Source organism: Cornus florida, unplaced genomic scaffold, assembly GCF_030987335.1.
Source record: "Cornus florida cultivar Cherokee Brave unplaced genomic scaffold, ASM3098733v1 CherokeeBrave_3.0.0_Hap2_Chr03, whole genome shotgun sequence".
Classification (NCBI taxonomy): domain Eukaryota; kingdom Viridiplantae; phylum Streptophyta; class Magnoliopsida; order Cornales; family Cornaceae; genus Cornus; species Cornus florida.
Genome location: NW_026775573.1, coordinates 59,069,357 through 59,085,728, shown reverse-complemented (window position 1 = coordinate 59,085,728; position 16,372 = coordinate 59,069,357). Strand labels below are relative to the sequence as shown.

The window sequence follows — 16,372 nt, the reverse complement described above, 5'->3', positions numbered from 1 at the left end:
ACAAAAGGGGTACAGATGTTATGATCCTGTTGATAAACGCCTCAAAATTTCTCGTCATGTCATTTTCTGGGAGCATAAACTGTTTTATACATTATCTAAGTTTAGTGGTGTTCATGATCAGGCTTTTCCTCTTCCCCCATTTGACACCTCTGTAGATCTCTTTCCTGATTCTCCAGAATCATTTGATATAGTCAACCTTTTACCAGCTGAGTCCCACTCATCTGGTCACTCTTGAGAGTGCACCTACCACACATCTTCACCCTCATTCCACTCGGGTAAGAAATCTACCTGCACATCTTAGTGATTTTCATTGTTATCGTGCTCTTGCTATCTTACATGAACCTCAAACTTTTCGTGAGGCATCTTTTAACCCCATATGGCAGCACGCAATGTAAGAAAAGTTAGATGCACTATCCAAAACTCATACATTGGATCTAGTTGATCTGCCTCTTGGAAAGTCTGTTGTAGGACGCAAATGGGTTTACAAGATCAAGACTCATTCATATGAGTCTGCTGAGCATTACAAAGCTCAATTTGTTGCTAAAGGGTTCACACATGAATATGGCATTGATTTTGAGGAGACATTTTCTCTTATTGCACGTCTTTTCTCTGTTCAAACTCTTGTTGCCGTGTCAGCTTCTCGTCATTGGGGACTTTTTCAGATGGATGTTAAGAATGCTTTTCTCAATGGTAATTTACTCAGGGAAGTATACATGCAGCCTCCTCCAGGTTCTCCTCATCATTCTAATAAGGTGCGCAGACTTAGACGTGCCTTGTATGGTCTCAAACAGGCACCACGAGCTTGGTTTGCCAAATTCAGTCAGACTATCTCTCGTCTTGGCTACTCTGCTAGTCCATATGACTCTAACTTATTTGTTCGACACACCAATCAAGGTATCATTCTCCTTTTATTTTATGTTGATGATATGACCATTATTGGCAATGATTTGATGGGCATTCAGGAGCTTAAATAGTTTCTCAATCGTAAGTTCGAGATGAAGGATCTTGGACCTCTCAGTTATTTTTTTGGTCTTGAGATAACTACATTTACAGATGGTTACTATCTTACTCAGGCGAAATACATATCTGATCTTCTCTCGAAATCAAGTTTCACTGACAGCAAGATTGTTGATACCCCCCTTGAGTGCAATACAAGACTTAATCTACATGATGGAGAATCTCTTCGAGATGGTACTTTGTATCGCCAATTGGTAGGTAGTTTGGTTTATCTCACTGTCACTCGTCCCGACATCTCTCATGCCGTCCACATAGTTAGTCAGTTCATGAATGCCCCTCAGTCCACTCATTATGCTGCTATTCATTGCATCCTTCATTATCTCAAAGGCACTATGTTTCATGGACTGCATTTTTCTTCCCAATCATCGCTTATTCTTCGGGCCTATTCAGATGCAGACTGGGCAGGAGATCCTACAAATCGTCGTTCCACTACAGGTTATTGTTTCTTTCTTGGTGATTCACTTATCTCTTGGTGCAGCAAGAAACAGACTGCGGTTGCATGATCTAGCACAGAAGCTGAATACAGGGCTCTTGCTAATACTATTTCTGAGCTTCTGTAGTTGCGTTGGCTCCTTCAAGACATGGGAGTTTCTTCATCCACTGCCACTCCCATTTATTGTGATAATAGGAGTGCAATCCAAATCGCACATAATGATGTTTTTTATGAGTGCACTAAATATATTGAGATTGACTGTTATTTTGTTCGTCATCATCTTCTTCAGAAGACCTTACAATTGCGGTCCATCACTTCACATGATGTCTTCACCAAATTGTAATACCCTTAATTTTAAAAGGATAGTCTCGGTGTTTTTAATTAATTATTTTATTGCATTTTTATTTGATTATTTGATTATTTGCTTAATTATGTAATTATTTTTATTTAATTGAATTATTTATCGTAATTGTTTTTATTTAATTGAATTATTTGTTTCATTTATGTATGTTTATGTGAAAATTGAACTAATTGTTTTGTTTAACTAAATTATTTAATTAATTATTATTTATTATTGATGATTACGTTAGTGTCAGTATTTAATATATATGTATTATATGGTTTAGGGTTTTATATATATTTTATGAAGTCGCCGACTTATATACATGTATCTATTTTGTTATATATTTTCTTTTTCTGTTCCGGCTTCTCATGTGAATCGAATTAAGTTGGCCTATAAATATACCATTATATGTCTGTATAAGGTTAAAACCTATTTACGAACAGAGAGGTTCGAGAGAAAACAGAGAGAGGGAAAAATTAGGGTTTGGCTAAGACAAAGGCTGAGCCAAGGAGAGAACGAAGGGGTGTTGCTCGTGGGTTGAACCAGGAGCAACAGAGATCGGTGAAAGCAACTAAAGTCACTGAAATTACTAGAGAAGATGGTTTAAGGTTTCAAAACTGAAACCGAAGGCAAGTTCTATTTCTTGTTCTTTCCCTTTGATCTGTGTTATGTGCATGCCTATATAGTCTCCAGGAACTAAACGGACATTAAAATTGATTAAGTATGCATGTTAATTCAGACTTTAAACTATATTATGTGTTGATTAATTGAAATTGATTTCTTGTATAAATTAATTCATATTATGCTTTAATTGTTGTTTATAATGCATACTATGTTTTAAAAAGTTTCTGGGATAGTTATGGAACATAGACAGACTTCTGGGAACCCAAACAAAACATTACAAAGAGGTTTAATCATCGTCGGAGGTGAAGAAGATGATGGGAAGTAGGGACAGAGCCGGCTCTCCAAGGGATGGAGCCGACTCCCTTTATTTTTAGCCCGCGGCTCTCTGTAAGAGAGAGAGCCGACTCCCTAAAGGAAGGAGCCGATTCCCTAAGTGAGAGAGTCGGCTCCCATTAGGGGGGAGCCGTCTCCCTTGCTAAAACACACCTACAGGTGTGATTTTGGAAAATTTTGAACTCCATGGGCTGAAACTGTGATACCCTCGGATCTCCAGATGCGGGTTGGCCAGGCCCACACCCGATTACCGAGGATATCAAAACGAATTGGTAATAAATGAATACATAATACAATTAAGATAAACAGGAATAAATAAAATTTCTAAAAAGAACACATAATACAATTAAGATAAACAGAAATAAATAAAATTTCTGAAAAGAAATTAAAATGATAATCCAGAAACTGAAACCTCAGAATAAAATTCCATTAATATATAAACTCTTCTGATACAACTGATCCTCCATGAATACAACTCGGGAATCCATCTAGTGGACCCCTATTCAAAACCCAACTAAAGTTAAACTAAACTAAATAAGGAAATTCCAAAACTAAATATAAATAATAGTCCTATGCAGTTAGAAGAGTGAGTGACCGTCTCTGCTCAGCACAAATAAGCTCTAAAACTAGAACCGTCCGATACCTGAAAAAAATAATAGTAGGTCAGGCCCACGAACAAATTTTATTCTAACTACAATCCAAATAGAAACCCGATACGCAGATACATCCTAGATATCTCAACCATATCTATATAGTCCGTAAATATATATACATCCACACTACAGGACTCTCACTGGACTACAATGGGGGTCTCAACTTGAATAAAAGGCAACATGCAAAAATGCACCCATAGGTGGGCATGAGTTCCTCGACCTAACAGGGTATACCTCAACCATCATAACCAGTTACACATACCAACGCATATACGCTCCCTAACCAACGATCCTAAGACTCAAGCTCATATCGCGGTACTATAATCATATATTTAAAATCTGTCCAAAAGCAGAGTATGTCATTCAATTCTTTGTTGATCTGACATATGACTTATAATTCGGTTAGCCACTCAACTTACTCAGTCGATCTAACTTAACCGTGAATAACAATAAATCCAGGTAGTCATTCAACTTACTCAGTCGATCTGACTTAACCACAAATAACAATAAATCCAGGTAGTCATTCAACTTACTCAGTCGATCTGACTTAACCACAAATAACAATTAATCCAGATAGTCACTCAACTTACAGTCGATCTGACTTAAATATAAGTAGGATTTAATATTTTATAATCCATTTCCTTATTCCAATAGGGTAGGTTCTAGCATTTTGAGCTAAACCATCACTAGTATGCCACCGTCCCATACAAGTGCTTATAATCCATAACATCCAGACAATTGAAAGAATTTAATAAAAAAATTCAGCAATTGTAATCCAACACACAAATCCAGATAATTGACAGAATATAAGTAAATAATTCCTCAATTAAAATCCAGGTTAACTTCCATGTAAATTACAGAACCTAAGTATTAGTTCAGCAATTTAAGTCCAAAACCAATAAACTGCAGAATTATAAATAGTAGATTAGCAACTAAAATCCAAAACCATAACCCAGTTAATTGTAGATTAGTGTATAATAACTCCGCAATTAAAATCCTAGCCTTAATCCATGTAATCGCAGAAACAAGTTTAAATCTTTCAGCAATTAAAATTTCAGAATATGCATAGGTTAAGTCTGATAAATAGATGACCCTACTGTGCACCTAAAACAAGATTTAAGATCATGCCATAATCCATTAAATCGCTAAATTAAAATTAGGCGATTAAATCCATTCCATCCGTAAATAGCCTGCATAGTTACTTAATTTCATATCGATCATTTTATTCGCATAACTGTATAAACTATGCAATGAGAGCTTTTAATAACACTTGAATTAAATGTTAAATACCCCCAGTTTATTTCTAGAACAATTCAAAACACTTAAACCGTCCAAACAGTGCACCCGAACAAACCCAGAACGTATCAATACATGGGAGCCTTCTCCATTCACTTGGGAGCCTTCTCTAAAACTTCTCATCTTCTTCGCCTCCAGCGAAGTTCAGACCCTCCGTATTGTTTTATTTAACTATCTAGGGTTCAATTTATGTCACAGAATTAATTATATGCAGATTTCATACATCAACATGAATTAAAACCAGTTTAAAAATCAACTAAATCATGATTAAAACAAGAACATGTATAAACCATTAAACCTTTTAATTCAAAGCATTTAAATTCACTAAAACCATACTTATAAGATCAGTTTTAACGTTAATTAAAACCCTGGAGACTACCTAGGCATGCACAGAACATAGGCTAACGGGCGAGAGAAAAAAAAGAACTTGCCTCTGATTTCAGTTTTGAAACCTTAGCGTCATCTTACTATGTTTTTTGGCGACTCTAATTACCGTCGAAGCCCTCTGCTGAACTGTTCCAGCCTACACATAGCCTCACTTTCTTCCTCCTTGGTCGGGTCTTGGACCTTTGCCAAAACCCTAGCCCTGTTCTCTTAGTTTTTCTCACAATTCCCTCTTTATTTCTCTCTATGTCTCTGTACGCGAATAGGGTTCTAAAAACCCTTGGCAGACTTATAACAGTATATATAGGTAAATATAAAACCTAAGTTTACTTGTAATTAGAGATGGAAACCCAACTAAACCCTAGTCGGCCAATAACGTGATCCATAAAAACTAAAACCCTAATTTAACATTACAATTAAAAATACTAATTTAATCCAATTCGTTCCATTTAAATGAACTAATAAACCATATAAAATAATTAAAACAAGAAATTCAATTAAATGAATTAAAATACAATGAAAGAAACAATTAAACAAAACAACAATTCAAACAAATAAATAAAACAAGGAATCAATTAATTAAAATAAATAGGCAATTAAACAATTAACATGAAGCCACACAAACAACTAAAATACAATAAAATAAAACAATTAATTTCCAATTATATCCTTTTGAAACTAGGGGTATTACAGAAACGTGGTTCTGGGTTTTGTTAGGGGGTTTTAAATAAATTAAACAAACATGTTAAAATCCCAGGATTTGTTAGTCTATGCTATTATACTGAAATTGGACATCATGAAGTTATATATTGATTTGCATGGTGTCTGTGATACCCCTCAGATCCGAGACACGGGTTGATCAGGCCCAAACCCAAACCCGAGGGAAATATCAAACAATTAATATTTTAAAACGAACACAAAATACAAAAAGAAACTTAAATAATGAAACCGAAAGAAATATTAAATATAAAATCCTCCAAACGATAATGAATAATAGAATCTAATTCTCCAAAACCTCCAAGAGTACAACTCGGAAATCCATCTAGTGGACCCCTAAATCAAATCCCAACTGAACATAAAATAACTGGAAATAAAAATAAATCTAAAATATAGATTGAAATCCTACGTCGTCGATAGAGTGAATGATAGTCTCTGCTCAGTACGATTAAGCCTAAGACTAGAACTGTCCGATACCTAAGAAATATAAGAGTGGGTCAGGCCCATGAATAAGTTTTAATCTAACTACAATCCATACAGTGACCCGATACGCAGATACACCCTAGATACCTCACAATATTTATCTAGTCCATACTTATATATATCCACATTGAGGGACATTCACTGAACTACAATAGGGGTCTCAACCTGAATAGAAGGCATCATGCGAAAACACACCTAAAGGTGGGCATGAGTACTTAGACCTAACAGGGTACACCTCAACCTATCATAGCCAGCTACGCATCCACTGCATATACGCACCCTAACCAATGAGCTTGAGACTCAAGCTTATCTTGTGGTACCATAACCATATATCTATAGTCCATCCAAAACCAGAGTATGTCATTCAATTATTCATTGAACTGATACACAATATAGAATCCAGTTAGTCACTCAACTTATTCAGTTGATATGACTTAACTACAACCAACTAATCTAGGTAGTCTTTCAACTTAGTCAATTGATCTGACTTAAACACAATTAGGATTCAATATTTTACAATCCATTCCTTTAATCCGATAGGTTAGGTCTTAACGTTTTAAGCTAAACCATCCTTAGTATGCCACCGTCCCATACCGATGCATACAATCCTCAATATCCAGGTAAATTACAACACATAAATAATAGTTTAGCAATTTATAGTACAAAACCATTATCCAAATAATTGCAGAAGAGTGTCTAATATTTCAGCAATTAAAATCTAAGCGATAATCCATGTAATTGCAGAAACATGTTTAATATTTCAATAATTAGCATCCAGAGCATGCATAGATCAAAACTAATAAATAAATGACCCTATCATGCATTTACAATAACTTTTATACTTATACTATATCCCATTATATTGCTAAAATTAAGCCAGGCAATTAATTTCCTTCCATCCGTTAACAGCATAAAAAATAGTTTAATTTTATACTGTTCGTCCCATTAACATATAGGTAAAGCTTAATCAATTAGAGGTCTTAATAACACCCAAAATTAACTACTTAATCCCTCTGTGAAGTCCCAGAATTAATCAGAATAGTTCAAACCTCAAACAGTCTCAATACAGTGTGTCAAAAAATTTCAGAAAAGGCAAAATTAAGAGAGCCTGCTCCATAAACTTAGGAGCAGGCTCTTTTGTGCTTGGAGTTGGCTCCATGCATCTTGGAGCCGGCTCTAAGAGTGTGGGAGCCGGCTCCCACTTCTATGGAGCCGGCTCTCTTCTCCTCTGAGAGCCTCCAGTCCAGTTTCTCTCCATTTCAGCCTATCTGCTCCGTCTCCGGCCATTCCAACCTTACTGTTCTTCCTCGAAATTGAACTTAAGTGTCTTAAATCTCATCTAGTATTAGTCCAGACCTTGGTTTATAACAGTAAGACTCAATACAAAGATTAAAGCAGTGGCGACTTTTTATACTAAAAACAGATGATGAAACCATACATGCAAGAATTACTTCAGATAAATTTCCACAGACTACAGATAATCAATTTAACACATAATAATCATGTATAGTTCAATTAATGTCCAATTAATCTCCTAGAGACTATCTAGGTGCACAGAACACAAGCCAACGGGAGAGAGGAAGAAAAGAACTTGCTTGTGATTTCAGTTATGAAATCCCGGCGTTGTCTCTAAATTTCCGACAACCACTGAATACCTTTAAGCCTCCTATAGTTCTAGTTTAATCCACAACAACACTCCCTTGGTCCTTTTTGTTTTTTTCTCCTTGACAACCCTTACAGTGTCTCCGTTCTCTCAACCCTCTGTTTTATGTGAATAGAACTCTGTTTATGTTTGTAAAACCCTAAACCACCGTAATATTATATTTATAGGCTTAGAACAATAAAAACCCTAATCCATGTATAATTAGAGATAGAGCCCTAATGTAAAACTTAGTCGGCCACAACGTGCATTCTAAAAGAAAATAAACCCTATTGTTTAACACTATTAATGTTACTAATTTAATTCATTATAATTGTTACTAATTTAATCTAATTACACAAATTTAATCTAATACAACATTTAATTAAACTTAGTTACACATTAAAATTAATAATACTAAAGTAATCCAATCAAAGAAAATACAAAAGACACTTAAATCAAACAATTCAATTAAAGAAAAACAAGAAATCATAATTAAACAATTCAATTAATGCAATTTAAATACATAATTAAACAATTAAATCAAATAAATAATTAAAACCATTAAACAATTAAACAAATAAGCAAATAGTCACACAAAAATGCAATAAAACAATAATTAAAATGGTAAGACTATCCTTTTAAAATTAGGGGTATTGCAGTGTCAATGTTTATGGAGGATTTAATTGTTTGTTGTTTGTACTGGCAAGTTAAGTTGAATAACATGGATATATTCTTGAATAATTTAATATAATGTGCTCAGTTTATATTTCTGATTATCATTATATCATGCTTTGGATTTTAGTTGATGGCTAAATTTATCATTTATTGCATCAATTATATGGATTTTGTGGATTATATGCACCGGTATGGGATGATGGGCATATTAGGTATGGATTAGATCAAAACGTTAATTCCTACCTATTCTGGATTTCAAATTGTTGAACTATTTTATCTGTTTTATCAATTATTGAATTGTTTTGTGGATTATATGCACCGGTATGGGACGGTGGCATATTAGGTACGGATTAGATCAAAACGTTAACTCCTACCTATTCTGGATTAAGGAAACAGATTTAATTATAACATTTAAATCCTACTTATATTTCGTGTCATAGCAACGAACAGTTGAGCGGCACTACTATGGTTTTGGATGGAATTTAAATATATAATTATGGTACAGCGATATAAGCTTGAGTCTTAGAGTCAATGGTTAGGGCGCGTATATGCAGTGGGATGCATAACTGGCTATGATAGATTGAGGTATACCCTGTTAGGCTTAGGTACTCATGCCCACTTCAGGTGCGTTTTGCATGTTACCTTCTATTCAGGTTGAAACCCCCTATGTAATCCAGTGAGAGTCCTTTAGTGTATATATATATATATATATATATATATATATATATATATATATATATATATATATATATTTATGGACTAGATAGTTATTGTTGAGTTATTTAGGATGTATTTGCGTATCGGGTCTCTGTTTGGATTATAATTAGAGAAGAACTTGTTCGTGGGCCTAACCCACTATTATTTTTCAGGTATCGGACAGTTCTAGTTTTAGAACTTGTTCGTGCTGAACAAAGACAGTTACTCACTTTTTCGACTACGTAGGATTTCCTTTCATGGTTTTGCTTTGGATTTCATTTTAGTTATTTACTTTTAGTTGGGATTTTAATAGGGGTCCACTAGATGGATTCCCGAGTTGTACTTATATTGGAGGATTATATAATTAGTATTTCTAGGTTTTTTTAATTAGAATTCTTTTTCAGCTTATTTAATTAATTATTGTTAAATTCTTTTTGTATTCTGTGTTCATTTACATACTTAATTGTTTGGTATCCCTTAGATCTGTGCTCGAACTTGATCACCCGTGACTCTAGAATCGAGGGGTATTACACAAATCGCTTCCGTTATGCCGCTTTCAAGATCTCATTTCCAAACTCAAGCTGGTTTCATTTAATCCACCTTGATTTTGAGGGGGACTATTAGAATATATTATTATTATATTGTATAATATATTTTAACCTTATATAGGATTACTATATATAGGTTTACCATGTATAAGATTACCATATGTATAGTTACCATATACATATATGAATTACTTGTTCATCACACATAACTCTTCCTATATAAACCTCTCTTATATACATCTTATTTCACATCAATACAATATACAGAGTTCTCTCTTTTATATTTAACATGCTTCAACTCCATAACTTCAGATATATAACTAGTCCAACAAATGCCATCGATGCTTCTTCCATTCGTTATCAAAAAACCAATTTGCATCAAGTTCCATTCCCTCGAGTCTTGCCAATGAAAGCGCTTTACTCTCTCCCTGCACTTTGATTCCCGCACACCTACATCAAGAATCATAATTTTAAGAGCATAATCCTCAAACGAATAAAAATTTAAATGCTCTAAATAATTATGATGCCAAAATTTTCACAGAAGCATAGCACATTTATTCAGGCAATCCACACAGTCACATCAACCATCTACATGGTTCATAGCAGAATATAGCCACCACAAAGAATACCGCAACATTTTTAGCCATCAGGATTCAAAACTAAATAAACAAAACATGATTATCACAAATTCATGGATCAGAGACTACGTGGGCAATCTTGGCATTCTCTTGGATAAACATTTCATGCATGGTAACTAAAAAGGGCTTCAAGCCCCATGGTATGGTATAACTTCCCCTCCTCAAGATGAGGGGAGGGGTTCGAGCCCCGAAGTATGCAAAAGTGTGAGTACTTACCTGAACATACACAGGTCCACACAAAACATTTTATACAGTACTTCCTATTAAAAAATATTTTGATATATGACAAAATTCTCCTTAACTTCTTTAGAACTAATTGGAAGATGATATGTTTTTCTTTTATATTTTCTGTTAGACAACTTGAGTGACTAAATATAATATTACACATTACAACTAATATTTATAATTAGCGCATTACACATGCCGTTCTTCATTTCACATGTATTAAGTAATTACATAATTCACATAGAAAGTTTTCTGTTACAAGTGCACTTGACAATTATTATAAAAAATAAAATAAAATAAAAAATAAATTCTAGAGTGGCTTTAAGGATCTTTTGGTTTTATGGAAATCTACAGTGGAAATAGTGAAAGAAAGTGAACTAAAGAAAAGAAAAATAAAATTTTAAGGATTCATTTGATTAACATGAAATTCATTTAATTAGCATAAAAAAAGTCATTTCATATTTTGGATAGCATGAAAACTAATAAAAAATGTTATAATTTACCTAAATTGTCTATATTCTTGTTAACTATGACAATAGATTTAAATAAATTTATATTTAATAAATATTTTTTATTTTTTATTTTTAAATAAAAGGAATATAAATAATAAAATTTTATAGGATACCTAAAGAGAGATATAATTATTATAATATTTTTATAAAAAAAATTATGTATAAACACATTTTATTTTAGTAAGTAAAAAGATGAGTATAATTGAAATTTTATATAGTTTTTTAAAGAAAATAAAATTTTCCTATATGTTTTTGTAGAAATGTTTTGTTATAAAATATATATATATATGTATATATATATATAATATTCAATACACCTTGCAGCCAAACACAGTATAAGGAATTTAAACAGGATTTGAGGTGAGAGTTATTAGACCTGTCAATGGAGCGGATGTTGATCCGGATCCGATCCGATCCGATTAGTCGAATATGGATTGAACAAAAAATCCGATAACCCGATTACGATCCGAATCTGATAATCTGTTAGCTTAACAAATCGGATATGAATTATACTGATCGGATCCGATTAATTATATATATAAATAATTGTTTATCAATAATTTTACATATATATATCTATATATATATATATATATATATATATATATATATATATATCAATACTCTTATTAGAATTGTATCAGAGGTAACCCAAAAATTCAAAAAAAAAAAAAAAAAAAATTATAATGTTATATATACAATAGTGACCCACATCCACAAACTAATAAATCTTTTAATATACATACTAATAATATCATACTTTTTATAATTATATATGTTAGTAAATATGATTTTAATTCGAATTCGTATCTAATTCGATCCGAGTCTGAGGTAAATAGAATATGGATTGAGGCATTCGAGAATTCGTTAATGATCCGAATTTAATGATTCATTTACTTAATAAATCGGATATGGTTTTGATCGATCCAATTTGAATCCGATTTATTACCGAGAGTTATGCGGATCGACTAACCCACCCGTGAGATGTGATAAAACGAACTCAATGCGAAAGCCTATCGACCCTATCGTTCAAAACGCGACGTTTTGAACACTGCAAGGTCTACTGTGGTGTACTTCGTAAAATGCTTTTGCAGCTCTCATCATCGAACAAGGAGAAGGAGATTTTCAAGAAAGGTATAATCTATAAAACCCTTTCGCAATTGAAAATCTTATACCCAAATCTGAGTCTTGATTTGAATACGTTTGTACAAGTGTTCACGTGTGTGTATATATATATAAACACGTGTGTGTTTTTGTATATTTCAATGCGATTTTATGCTTTTTATGTAGATTTTGAAAATACAGCCGTAGAATCAACACGATTCCATGGAATTTGAAATTTTGTGTTGTCACCACTCTGAGACCTAAAATTTGTGTCGGGAATTTCTCACTCGATCTCTATCTATGAGGGTTAAACTGTGCAAAAATAAATTTTGTATGGCTTGATACACACTTAGAAGTTAGAAGCACCATGGTTGTCAAGTTTGCCTCCCATATAGTGTTTATATTAAGTTTCAGTTAGAGCATGCATATGAGATGGTTTTGATAGCTACCTTTAATTTTTCACTGTTGGTTCTGTGTCTTCTGAAACAATCTTGTGTGTATTAGTTGGTATGAATACGCCCTACAACTTCTTAAATTATGTCCTCGTTAAGCATAACATTTCTTTGGGCAGTGAAGATCTCGATTCTAAAATTTAAGTTCTCCTTTAATTAGTATGAAGTGTAGATAATAGAACCATACTGACAGGAGTCATGTAGCTTTAGTTGACAAATAAGAGAAGCTTCAGTGAATTGTTTTTGTTATATATATATATATATATATAGTTGATAAGGCAAGGATAAAAACCAAACTACTAGTGGATTTCACAATGTCATTACGGAGTGACATAAGAGTGATTTCCACCAAAACAACATTTTCAGTTGCTCAATAAACAAAGCCATTGTCTTTTATTTGAGATGCAATGTTTCTGTCCTTTACTCCCCACGTGAAGCCTCCCATCTCTCTCTCACACACACATTAGGATGGCACAAAACATCTTGAGACATTCACAAATTTAATGTATCAATTGAACAGATGAACATCTTGATTTATTAGATGCCGTAATAGGAATGCATAAAGTCAAATCCAGCAAGCAAGAAATTAACCCTATCACTTTGTATTTTGCAGTGACTAATACAAAGATTACAGGATTAATTGATCAAATATGTATCTGGATTCATTAGCTCTGACAGTGAGATTTTTTGCAGTGGTTTAGCAAGTGAGTACCTGCTAGCGAGAAACTCCTGAGAGATGCGTAGCATTGTCGGCCGAGACTTTGGTTCAGGATGTAAGCAAGCAAATGCCAATGTAGCAACCAGAACAACATCCCGTGCAACCACTCCGCTTGCTGGAGCTTGGAGGTGTGCGTCTAACACATCATTTAGCATTATATTTTGAGTTGATGTTGATGCTAATGATTGGAGAAGTTCTCCTGGATGCCTTCCCATGAGTGTTTCTAGTGCCACAACTCCGAAGCTATAAACATCACATTTTTCAGTCACAACCATGGTGAAGGCAAGTTCTGCATCAACAAAAAGAATTATGCAAGTGATGCATCAACAAGAAATATACATGTAAGAGGAAACCAACTTTTACTTTATCCTTTGCAGTAAGAAAAAAATAAATAAATAAATAACGAGATTGTTTCAAAATTAAATATTATGGAATTTGTCCATCAATTTGTTTCATCCATAGTGAAGCAGTTACAGACACATTTAATTGTTTTTCCTTATGATTTTGTACAGATAGTGAGATTTGATTTTGTACAGATGGTGAGATTTTTTGAATTTTTCCTTATGATTTTGTTGGAAAATGTAGAGAGAGTAAAACCACAGTCTCTTCCATACTCAGAGATCCTTCAACTAAAAAGTCCTAAAATGACTTGCAGCTAGTAGAAGAGTAAATCATTCTTGGAATAGAAAACATTTTACCAACTAAAACAATTTTGCTGTTAAATTGTAACCAAAAACTTAAAAAAAAAAAAAAAATGCTATAATACGCAATTTTGTTAATTATATTCCCTTTTTATTAGACGGAAAGAATGGTAGATATAGTTAACATTAAGGAATAAAGAGCAGTGTTGTACCTGGAGCAACATATCCATAAGTGCCTACTATCACGGTATGATTAGACGAATCAGGATCCAGCAATCTAGCAGTGCCAAAGTCAGCCACACAAGCTTTGGATTCTGAATCTAATAGAATGTTGTTGCTCGAAATGTCACGGTGAAGAATGGGTGGAGTGCAATCATGGTGCATGTAAGACAAAGCATGGGCAATGCCTTTCACTACATTCACCCTTTGAGTCCATTCCAACTCCATAGCTTCCACTTCACTTGTCAAGACCAAAAAAAGGCTTCCCCTCTCCATGTACTCATACACCAGGAACATGCATTGCTTGTGTAGACAAAACCCATAGAGTTTCACAATGTTCCGATGTCGTATTTGTGATAGAAAGTGTGCTTCGTTCCTGAAACTTTTATCGTAAGCTGGCACTTCGCCTTCCAGGCGATGGAGTTTCTTCAAGGCAACTACTTTCCCACTGGGCAGTTGTGCTCTGTAAACACTCCCATATCCTCCGGTCCCAATGCAGTATCTGATGTCAAAGTCCTCCGTTGCTTCGATTATATCTTCGAATGCAATTGTCCCGTCATAATTCCATATCGAGAACAAATCTCCATGCTTTGTCACTCTGGACTGAGACTGGGTTTTCTTAACCTTGCGTTTTGAGTAGTAAAAATATCCTAGAATTATGGAGACAATGAAAATTGCAATTGGAAGAAAAATTGCAATTCTTTTCTTGGAAGATGATGGATGGCAAGAAACAGAATAAGATTTTTGGTACCATGAATCAATATTCTCAAGAAAAGGATTGCCATACAAGTAAATGATGGATGTTTTGCATATAAGAGATGGGGGAAATGGAATGATGCCAGAGAGGTTATTGTATGAGAGATCTAGGTATGATAGCGAAGGAAGCTTAGCTATCTGAGGCAGGGAACCCTGTATGTTGTTATAGTAAAGGTCTAGTGCAATCAAGCCTTTCATATTCCCGATACCATCAGGTACGGAACCATTGATATGATTTGAAGCAAGGGACAAGTATGTCAATTTGGACAATTCACACAGACTTGAAGGTATGGAGCCAGTGAGTTGGTTGTAACCAAGGTTTATCTCAATCAGATTGGGTAAGTGGGCAAGAGCCGTTGGGATTGTTCCTTGGAGACGGTTGTGACTGAGGTCAAGATAAATCAAATTCTTTAGATTCCCTATTCCTGGGGGGATGGAACCAAATATAAAATCGTTCCAAGAAATATCAAGCTCTACTAATTCAGTCAGATTAGTCAGCCAAAGAGGTAGGTTGCCATAGAGACGATTAGAGGACAAATTAAGGTACTTGAGTTTTAAAAGTGTACCTATTTGATCTAGCACACCCGACTCAGAGAGTGTAAAATCATCATACAACATATTGCAGCTGAGGTCAAGTCGGACCAGGTTTGGGAAGGAAGAGAAGTTGAGTTTCCCCAATTTATCTTCCAATGTATTCCAGTGAGGTAGGTTAATCTGGATGACACTTCCAGCCTCATCGCAAACTATACCAGTCCATTTACAATGATCATCTGACGTGTTTTCCCACCACCCACTATTATGCAGAGCTTCTAGTTCCAATTCTCTTGACGATGCCGATGATGTGGACCCTGCCACCACATAAGGTATAGAGATAGTAAAAATAATATTAGTAGCATAGTAAAAGAGTGAGACAGACCATATAACAAACAATAGATTATTGGTATTGGAATTGGAATTGGAGGATAACATGATTCTAAGTTTTATTTGATCGGATTCAATTGCATGCAACAGATGGGCTTATAATCATCATCATGCTCAAGAGACTTAAAAAGACTTGTGTGGAGGAGACTTGGACACCGGAGTCAAGGTCTTTTTTTTTTTTTTTTAAGTTATAGCGATTGTAATTTTATTTTTTTTAAATTTATTTATATATAGATGGATTTTTAATAAATTTTAATTATTTTTATTGAATTTTTAAAGAACACCCATAATAATACAAAATGATATAACACAAGTTGACTTAGACACTGGTGTCGAGGTCTT

At 34.1% G+C, this 16,372-nt stretch overlaps 2 protein-coding genes across 2 annotated transcripts; one reads left to right on the top strand and one right to left on the bottom strand.

The window, feature by feature from the left end:
* Positions 1-995: 995 nt before the first annotated feature.
* Positions 996-1,520, top strand: LOC132301646 (uncharacterized mitochondrial protein AtMg00810-like). Its single transcript, XM_059798885.1, has one exon. It carries the CDS (start codon positions 996-998, stop codon positions 1,518-1,520), a length of 525 nt encoding a protein of 174 aa, XP_059654868.1.
* An 11,597-nt stretch (positions 1,521-13,117) lies between these two features.
* LOC132300620 (MDIS1-interacting receptor like kinase 2-like) lies at positions 13,118-16,161 on the bottom strand. The gene is made up of 2 exons (XM_059797795.1): positions 14,347-16,161; positions 13,118-13,782 (listed from the first exon to the last, which is right to left on the bottom strand). Exons 1-2 carry the CDS (start codon positions 16,076-16,078, stop codon positions 13,412-13,414), a joined length of 2,103 nt encoding a protein of 700 aa, XP_059653778.1. The 5' UTR covers positions 16,079-16,161; the 3' UTR covers positions 13,118-13,411.
* Between the last annotated feature and the right edge of the window lie 211 nt (positions 16,162-16,372).

What these genes read in the sequence shown, in the direction of transcription:
- LOC132301646 (XM_059798885.1), top strand. Translation starts at nt 996, where the DNA reads ATGAAGGATCTTGGACCTCTCAGTTATTTTTTTGGTCTTGAGATAACT.
- LOC132300620 (XM_059797795.1), bottom strand. Translation starts at nt 16,078, where the DNA reads ATGTTATCCTCCAATTCCAATTCCAATACCAATAATCTATTGTTTGTT. An exon ending in TTATGGATATGTTGCTCCAG is followed by an intron (nt 13,783 to 14,346) that starts GTACAACACTGC and finishes TTGTTGATGCAG; the next exon opens with AACTTGCCTTCACCATGGTT.